The 9189-nt window shown below is 37.1% G+C and overlaps 3 protein-coding genes across 3 annotated transcripts; all 3 read right to left on the bottom strand.

Annotated features, from left to right (window-relative positions):
* Positions 1–85: 85 nt before the first annotated feature.
* LOC111463471 (RING-H2 finger protein ATL70-like) lies at positions 86–888 on the bottom strand. The gene has a single exon (XM_023107419.1). The coding sequence runs from the start codon at positions 782–784 to the stop codon at positions 266–268; it is 519 nt and encodes a 172-aa protein (XP_022963187.1). The 5' UTR covers positions 785–888; the 3' UTR covers positions 86–265.
* Positions 889–2184: 1296 nt separating this feature from the next.
* Positions 2185–3265, bottom strand: LOC111463469 (syntaxin-121-like). The gene is made up of 2 exons (XM_023107417.1): positions 2682–3265; positions 2185–2596 (listed from the first exon to the last, which is right to left on the bottom strand). The coding sequence occupies exons 1-2, from the start codon at positions 3220–3222 to the stop codon at positions 2235–2237; spliced, it is 903 nt and encodes a 300-aa protein (XP_022963185.1). The 5' UTR covers positions 3223–3265; the 3' UTR covers positions 2185–2234.
* Positions 3266–5330: 2065 nt separating this feature from the next.
* On the bottom strand, positions 5331–7222 carry LOC111463466 (aluminum-activated malate transporter 8-like). Its single transcript, XM_023107414.1, has 6 exons — positions 6995–7222; positions 6762–6902; positions 6416–6688; positions 6200–6327; positions 5966–6115; positions 5331–5888 (listed from the first exon to the last, which is right to left on the bottom strand). The coding sequence occupies exons 1-6, from the start codon at positions 7212–7214 to the stop codon at positions 5388–5390; spliced, it is 1413 nt and encodes a 470-aa protein (XP_022963182.1). The 5' UTR covers positions 7215–7222; the 3' UTR covers positions 5331–5387.
* Positions 7223–9189: the final 1967 nt, after the last annotated feature.

Here is a 9189-nt window from a genome sequence, read left to right as displayed (position 1 = left end):
CGCACGAACGATCTTACTTCCACTTAACAATTCGATATCATAATATTTTGGTTATGACATTTGGCAAAAATAATTAAGCATCAGGAGGTTGAAAGTTGTGGTATTATAGCATAACAAGATTCTAAAGAGTACAAGAATTTTGGAGGAGAATCGGATTGAGTGTGAGAGCTTCTAACTATGGCGATTCGCGATCGAGGAGATGGATCGATTCTGTAACAAACAAATGAATGGAGAAAATGCCGTCCGATCGTCTTCTTCAACTGTGCTATCTAGCCAATGGAACTTGCTCCGCCAGAGGAGTCGACAACGGCGTCGGAATGGGCGAGGTCCGGCAAACCGGACAGGTTGGGTGAAGCCTCAGCCACGGATCGACACACTTGAGGTGGAACAAATGGCCGCAATCGGGCAAAATCCGAAGAACATCGGAGTTTTTGTAATCGGCCAAACAGATAGAGCAACAAGAAGCAGAGGAATCGTTGTTCTGAATCTTCGCCTCTGAATACAGCAATTTCGGAAAATTCCTAATCGTCTCCTGATCGATTCCGATATCGACGACAACTACGGCATCCTCCTCCGCCAGCCGCGGCGGCGGCGGCGGCGAGAGATTGACGTTGTTCTGAATCCCGGAGGTCGGCGATTGGACGACTCTGGTGCAGTAATAGGAAGCCAAGAGGATTGTAGTGATGAGAATCAAAAGCCCTAACGAGACGCCGATTCCATATCCGTATCCGCCGATGTTGCCTGAGGACAGAAATCCGCCGCCGTCGTCGGTGCCGTTGTTCATCGTGGTGAGATGCAGATGAGCAATAGCCGCTGCCGGAGAGGGAAAACGGTGAGAAGATTGGATTTATCAGTTGCCATTGTTGTAAGTCGTTGATTATTTTGGAATTTTTTATGGCTCTATTCAGAAGTCAATGCCATTTAATGTTTGACTCTTTTTTCACTAAATATTAAAATTTATTGACCATTGACGCAATATTTAAATACATTTATATCCTTTATTTTTTTAATTCAGAAATATATCAAATGAAGATAGCAAATTTTAACCCTCTATTCTCAGAAGATAGCAAATCTGAAGAGAAACGTGATCTTAACAACACTAGTCTTTCTTCTCTCCAAGAAGAAGAGTATAAATCTCGGTAGAGGATGAATTTAGTTGATGATTCTAGAACGATGACTCCGACCATATACTTTTCCCTCCCAAGTTTTCTCCCAACTTTCTTTCTCACGCTTTACTCTCTTGGGTAGTTTGTGTAGAATCATCCACACCCCTATAATGGACTGAAGGGTAAAATGGTCATTTTTCCCCTGACTTTGACCGACCATTTTTTTTTATTAACTAAACGAAAATGGAACATGAATTATTTTTAAAATAAAAATTATCCATTAATTTTTTTTAAATAATTTTTTTATAAAGAAAATATATAAAAAGATGTATTTGGGATGTTTTAAAGAAAGGTGCTATTGAGGCATTGGACCCCTATGGTATCTCGTATGCATTCCGACCATTGACCGAACCAAATCAGTCAACTTCAAAGTGGATTTGTTGTGTGAAGAGGGAAAATTTTTTCCACAGGGAACTGATCCCCGAATTCCTCGTTCAATCCCACAAAAATAAATTGAGAATTTTGCTGAAATGGAAATTGAAATAGGAAGTAGCTTTACTGTCTCCGCTCTATCTCGTAGACATCTCTACTAAAAATTCAGACATAACCAGACATAAGTTCATTTTTTTAATAAAATATTGAAATTAATCCAATAAGAATTATAAATAAAATTGAAAATTAAAGACAAAGATGAAATTCTTGAAGTCAACGGGGTATGCATGTGACCATTGGATGAATAAATATCATTGGCTAAAGATTTAATTATTTAATTATAAATGATAATTGATGATAAAGTTATTACACTACAAACATCATTCAATGTTTGAAAATGACAATATTATTTCAAAATAATTACAATATAGCCATTAAAAATTATATTTAAAACCATAAATATTTGATACCTTTGGGTCTCGTTCATTTATCATTTTTAAATTTTTAATAACCGTTGCATAATTATACGCTTCTAAGAAAATATCAACACACTTTGAGCATCAATATATCGAGCAATCTATACTATATTATATTTAAAGTTCATTTGAGGACGACACTTCAAAGATTAAATAATTTTTTAGAACAACAAAAATTAAAATAAAAAATAAAATAGTTATGAAACGATGGTGGTGAACATTACTTCTTGTTGGCAAGGACGACAGAAAGAATAATGATGAAGAGGATAAATATAAAAGCAGCAACGCCTATGCACATCCATTTTCTGGTGTTTTTTTGGTAGTGTCTTGCGGTTTGTAGCTCAGTGGCACCGCGCTTGATGGCGGAGTTGGCTCGAGTCACTTGGCTCTCAATGTCGTCCAAATGCTGCCCTTGCGTTTGGACTAGTACCGCCATGTCCATGAACACTTGGTGTAGCTCTTTTAGGTTCTTCTCAATGTCTTTCACTGCGTCGTGCCTTTCTTGAATCTCTTGGATTGTTTCTAGAACTTTGCCTTTTCCTTGCTTCTGTATGGCTTTTTGTAGGAATGTCTCGCTTTCACCTTTATCATACCATATATACACGGTTTTTAATTACGGGAAATGAAAATTTAAAATAATCACAAATTCAAGAACCGAAAATCGAACCTGTAGAGATCAAGAGATCGATCGTCTTCTCATCGGGATTCTCCCCTGTAATCGTAAAATATCTTCGTTCAATCGTCTCCTTATACGTCGACGAGATCTCCTCTCTCAACCGGTTGAAATTCTCCATCGAATCACAAAGATTTTTCCTCAATCCATTGACGACGGAAGTTCTAGACCGGTCAGCAGAGGAGCCATACCCACAACCAGGAAGATTCCGATTCTCGGTATTGGACCGGTCGAGTTCCTCCAATCGAAGCTTGATAAACCTAGCTTTCTTCAAAGCCAAAGTCAAATCTGATTCCATTCGAGATCGAAGATCCTTAATCGCCTTCGAGTTATGCAAAGTCTTACTATGTTCATGAGAATTCTGGAGGCTTCGATGGAGGCGTTCGAGCTCCGCCAATTCTGCTTTCACGGACTCGACGTCTTCAAAGAAATTGTTTAGATTGATAGTTGTTGACGACGGAACATCGGGGGCCATCTCGACGGAGTGGTGGTGCGGATCCCGACGGAAGGAATCGGAGGAAAACAAATCATTCATAGTGATTCTTTTACTCTAAATCTCAATGATCTTGAGGAATTAAGAGAAAAATGGAATGGCGATTAGGAATTTAATGAGGGTGGAGCGGCAAGGTTGACTTTTCAAATACCTTAGAACAAGTCTTCTACTTCCTTTATTTTATTATTATTATTGTTATTTTTAATTCTCTTAAAGAGGGTATTTTATATATATATATATATATATATATATATATATATATATATATAGTAATTATTAAACAAAAATGTTATAGTTTTAAATATTTATTTATTTATTTATTCACCTTAAATTAAATAGTACAAGATGTTTGACTTAGATATACGTAACAATCATTCTACAATATTTGGAAGTCAACGCATAACCAGCTAAGATAAACACTCCACCTCTCACCAACTCCCCTTCCTAATTAATTATTTAAATTAAACAAATTAGAGGTTAATTTTTTAAATTTAAAGTTTATATTATAAATATGAGGAAAAAAATGGTACGAGCTAGTCATGTTTAGGTTGACTTTTAAATTATTCGAGGTATTTTTTATTTATATAAAAAATAAACATATGTTTTTTAATTTTATGTATTTTTTTAAAAAAATAAAAATTTAAATAATCTCGAGTTCAAATTTTTGTACGTTTTTAATTTTTTTAATTTAATTAAAATTCAATAATAATAATAATGATAATAAACAAGGTTAATATTATGCAAGTTGTAATAATTTTTAGGCAAATTGGATAGGAATAATTGGCAAGTTGTGTGTGCGTGAATTTAAATATTTGTTACGAATTTCAACGGTCAAAGAGTATCCAATCATAATCACAGCTGAAATTAAAGAACATAACAACGACCGTTGACTTTTAATACGGCAATGAACTCGTTGTCTTATTCTATGGTTTTAGACTTGAATCAAAATATACACGTTTCAAGCTATAGCATATTATTAAGAGGTTTGATATGATGTTCGAGTATATAAGAGATATATGAATGAACCGAGACTATATTCGAATGAGAGTGTGTGAGATCTCACGTTGGTTTGAGAGGAGAACGAAGAATCCTTTAAAAGGTGTGAAAGCATCTCTCTAGTAGACACATTTTAAAACCATGAGGCTAATGATGATATGCAATGGGCCAAAGCGAGAGGGTGGATTGTGAGATCCCACGTTGGTTGAAGAGAAAAACGAAGCATTCCTTATAAAGGTGTGAAAATCTCTCCCTAGTAGATACGTTTTAAAATCATGAGGCTGATAGTGATACGTAACGGGTGAAAATGAATAACATCTACTAGTAGTGGGCTTGGGCTGTTACGGAGTGACCCTGAGGATAAGACAGTTGAGAAAAACTTTAAAAAATAGGAGTTACTACATATACCAACGTGGTCATGTCGTGGGGATGCAGTGGAATGTCGGGGTCGGGGTCATGCCGTGGGGAGGCAGCGGAATGTTGGGATTGTGGTCATGCCATGGGGATGTAGTGGAATGTGGGGGTCGTGGTCATATCGTGTGGGATGCAGTGGAATGTCAGGATCGTGGTCATGCCGTTTGGGATGCAGTGGAATGTCGGGGTTGTGGTCATGTCGTGGGGGATGTAGTGGAATGTCGGGGTCATGGTCATGCCGTGTGGGATGCAGTAGAATATCGGGGTCGTGGTCATGTCGTGGGGGATGTAGCGGAATGTCGGGGTCGTGGTCATGTCGTGGGGGATGCAATGGAATGTTGGGGTCGTGATCATGCCGTGGGGATGTAGTGGAATATCGGGATCATGGTCATGCCGTGGGGATGCAGTGGAATGTCGAGATCGTGGTCATGTCGTAGGGGATGCAGTAGAATGTTGGGGTCGTGGTCATGTCGTGGGGGATGCAGTGGAATGTTGGGGTCGTGGTCATGCCGTGGGGATGCAATGGAATGTCGGGGTCGTGATCATGCGTGGGAATGCAGTGGAATGTCGGGGTCGTGATCATGTCGTGGGGATGCTATGGAATGTCGGGATCATCAAGTGTCGAATTCAGATTCCAAATCCTGATTCGTTTTACGGTTAAATCGATTCAAATCAAAAGTTTACAAAACCCTAGTTCATCAATTCATATCTTTATATAATATGAGATGTTAATACAAAGAGTTTGTTCTTCTAATTTGGCCAAGTTTCAAAAATATTCTTGGCTTCCTTCTAATACCCTATTTACACACCATCTCCCCATTGCTTGGCTTCACCTCTAAACCATGACTCTTACCAACTTCTACTTCATTATCCACCATAATTACAACATGATCTCCACACTCCCCGTCGAACAACGGGTTCACGATCCCTCGATGAAGCAACTGCGTCGACTTCTCCGGTGACACCGTCGGCTCCACGCTTTTGAAGCTCGCCAACACACCGAGCTCTTCGATAGCCTCCAATATCTTCTCCACCGACTTCACGATGTCGATCAATATGCAACAAACTGTTGCATCTGGTATGATCCCTAGAAGGTCAGAGCTCTCCATATATCCAGTTTTGAGTGTGTTCTTAAGCTCATCAATGGCGGCCGTGGCGTTTTCGATGTGGGTTTTGCTCGATGAAGACGGGTTTGTCATTGTTTTGATGGATGAAGCTAATATACGTAGAGCTTTCCCGGATTCTGAGCTTATGGCATTGCAAGATTCTTCTATTCTTCTTCGAAATTGAATCGCCACCTTCAAATGAATAATTTAATTACTTATTCAATGAGATTGTTACAATATTACTGTTACTTGAATCATAAACTTCTTACTTGGATATCAGTTGGGACGTTGATATAGCCATTGAGCGACTCGATTTGATACGCACATTGTCGAGTGAGTGATCCAATTTTCAAATACTGTTTCCATGGATGACGAAACGAAAATTTTCCATGACGGGGTTCCCAGGATGCAAAATTTGCCTCCAAAACACAAAGAAGTTCATATCAGTTCATCTGAAAATACTCGATTTCGATTCATAAGAACGAAACAAAGATCGAAATTACCAGAGATTCTTCCGATGATTGTGAAGTCAGCACGGTTTTATAAGCTTGAAGAGATGATAATTTGTTGTGTTTGGAGTCTTCATCAACATTCTCTCCATCCTCATATTGAAAATATTCAACTCCAAACCCTATACACAACGATCACCTTAGAATCATTAAATATACCTTCTGAATCAACGGGAAGTCATTTCAAACAGACTCGAAAGCAATCATTACCTTCGAGATAATTCGCGAGTTTCTCGATATTCGAAACGATAATATTATGAAGCGATTCCCCCGCCCAAACAGGACATATAAATAGAGAAATAAAGATACACGTAGCTCCACCAATCAAAATAGTCGATAGTCGTTGATGAGCCAACTCCAAGATTTTCTCAACTCGATACCCCGAAACCGAAACTAAACTAAACGTTAAAATGAAAATCAAAACCCCGTAATCATAACGAGCTTTAATCCGAGGAAAGAATCGAGAAAACGTCGACGCAGCCGCTGTCAAAATATCAAAATCATAAGAAGTCGATAACAAAATCCGTTCCAATGGTAATAATAAAACGACATATACCTAACAAAAAAACAAAGAAGCCAAGAACAATGGGCTCTCCGGTTTGCCCAAAAAGGCTAGCAAAATGCTGAGCTCCGACACCCAAAGCTCCAGCAAGCAGTGTTCCAAGCCCTCTATTCAAACCTTTTGACAGTGTAGCACCTGAAATTCAACACCAAATTTAATAAATTTTGGTTCTTTGTGTCATGTTCTTAATTGGGTTAATGAAAATGGAGGTGAATTTGGTTAGTTACCTACAGTAAATTCAAAAATTACCACAACAGTAAGAACAGCCCAAATGGCAGCAATTCCAAAGCCATCATAGAGAGGCCTCCAATAATACAACAAGGAAACAAAGGTAAGAGCTAAGCCCACTTTCAATGAGTGAATAATTCGCCTTGGGTCATCTCTTCCAAGCTTCACTGTCCTCTCCATAACGCTCATAGCTCCAAGCTTTGGTTGATGAGCAGCCATGGCTAACATTCGAGGAATTTAAGGTAATATGGTGAATGAGTGAGAAATTGAGTTATTTTCATGCATATTTATAAAGGGAATTTTGTGGGTGCAAAAAGAATATTATGTTTTTGAATTGGAAGCATATGGGGTTTGAAGAGAGAATTAGATTTAGAATGGAAAAAGGTGATGCCTTTATGAATAGGCAATGTTCAAAATAGGGTTTAAAATAATGGAAAACACAGCTGGGGAGCATTAAGGGGAGGGTTTGACCATGCACCCAAATGAGTTTGTCTGAGAGTGTGAGTGATTTGGGTGTCATTTTGATATCAAAATTTGGAGCTTTTTGATATCAAATTCATTTGATTTTGACAGTAATGAGAATATATTGAAAAGGGTTAAGAGTTAAGGGACAATTGATCTTGGTTAAGTAGTGGTTCATCACTGTATGATACCCACTTTCACTCTCCCAAAGCTGAAATGATTCCACCAAAAGTACACAGAGAAAGAGCCACCCAACTAAGGGAGGGAGAGGGAGAGGGAGAGGGTGACCTAAAAATTAGGGTTAAAATAATGCGGCTGACGATTCCATGACGTTGATGTAGGAGAATGAGTTTATTGATTAGGGTTGTCGTTGTCTGTCTATTTGATTGTTAGGGTTGTTTTTTTTCGAAGGGTCCCTCCAACCCTAATTAACAACTGGGGCGCTCAAGAGGTGCTATGGAAGGTGCTGACACCACTGAAAGTTCAAAACTTCGAATCCCGTTTCCTATGATAAAGTGATTTTTTTTTTTGATGTATTTTATACGTGTATCCAATGGGTATTAGAAGAACATACAAATACTTTATCTTGCATCCAACAGTGATCGAAAGACAGCTACGTTAAAGGAAGTTGGAACAACGTGATTGGTTGTTTTATACCGTTTAAGATATAAAATATACCTTGAACCTACCGAACAAAGAACGTGTAGATTTTTTAGGTTCGTACCGAGAGAATGGAAGATGGGGATGTTTTATTATTGGCCCTAGAAAGATAATAATGTATTGAGCAATGGTAAGAGTCCAAATGTAAAGAGTATAAGCACCAAGCCACCACTCAAATAATATCTACATAAACTGATACATGATGTGTATACATACCAATGAAATCTAAGAGATATGGTCTAATGAAAATGGTAACTTCACTCATAAGAAAAAATAAAACATTGGTTTTACTTTATATAAACAAATAAACATTGTCCCGGTTTACGAATTTGTGGATACTTTCTGTACCAACAAGATACATATTTCTTTAACTTTACTAACTCGAGTAAATTTAGACTGGTTTGAAGGTTGTTCGAGAAGGCTCGTGATTGATTATGTTATAATCACGTGTATTATCAAATGTTATGAAAAGGGTTATTTGATAACTGAGACTCGTGTTTGCAACTAAATAATCTTAGAATTTAACGAGTGACGCTTCCATCTCATCAAGTTAATTATTTTACCCACATTAGTAATATTTAAGATGAAGAGATTCAAACCTCTAACTTTTTTATTAAAAAATATGTTCGGTCGTACTATTAGCAGCCCTGAACTAATTAAATAATAATAACAATAAAATCGTCCTTAAATATATTATCTTGAAAATAATAATTAAGTAATAAAATAATAATTTCAAGAATTAGGTCACGGTGAACAAGATAATTGAAAAGTGAAAAGCAAGAAGCATTAATTTTAAAACGAAAAAGAAGATGCACTGACGTTTTAATATTTAAATTAATGTACGAAGCTTTGGAAATTAAGTGAATATTAAAGATATGATTAACATTATCATGAAGAATTAAAATAATATGAATTATGATTTATAAATTTCATGGCTTTCCAATATTAATTAATTGAAACTTTAGGTTTATTTAAATACTTAGGTCATCAAGCATTATGGATTTGGATACACGAATGTATTTTATTTCACATGTTTAATTATATTAGAAGGAAGGATATATAAAATATATTG

This window comes from Cucurbita moschata, unplaced genomic scaffold (assembly GCF_002738365.1).
Source record: "Cucurbita moschata cultivar Rifu unplaced genomic scaffold, Cmos_1.0 Cmo_Scf00028, whole genome shotgun sequence".
NCBI lineage: Eukaryota > Viridiplantae > Streptophyta > Magnoliopsida > Cucurbitales > Cucurbitaceae > Cucurbita > Cucurbita moschata.
This window is presented reverse-complemented; position numbering and strand designations above follow the sequence as displayed.

Coding starts and splice junctions, on each gene's coding strand:
- LOC111463471 (XM_023107419.1), bottom strand. CDS start 784: ATGAACAACGGCACCGACGACGGCGGCGGATTTCTGTCCTCAGGCAAC.
- LOC111463469 (XM_023107417.1), bottom strand. CDS start 3,222: ATGAATGATTTGTTTTCCTCCGATTCCTTCCGTCGGGATCCGCACCAC. Junction 2,597..2,681: donor CGATCTCTTGATCTCTACAG/GTTCGATTTTCG, acceptor GGTATGATAAAG/GTGAAAGCGAGACATTCCTA.
- LOC111463466 (XM_023107414.1), bottom strand. CDS start 7,214: ATGGCTGCTCATCAACCAAAGCTTGGAGCTATGAGCGTTATGGAGAGG. Junction 6,903..6,994: donor AATTTTTGAATTTACTGTAG/GTAACTAACCAA, acceptor GTTGAATTTCAG/GTGCTACACTGTCAAAAGGT. Junction 6,116..6,199: donor AATCATCGGAAGAATCTCTG/GTAATTTCGATC, acceptor TGTGTTTTGGAG/GCAAATTTTGCATCCTGGGA.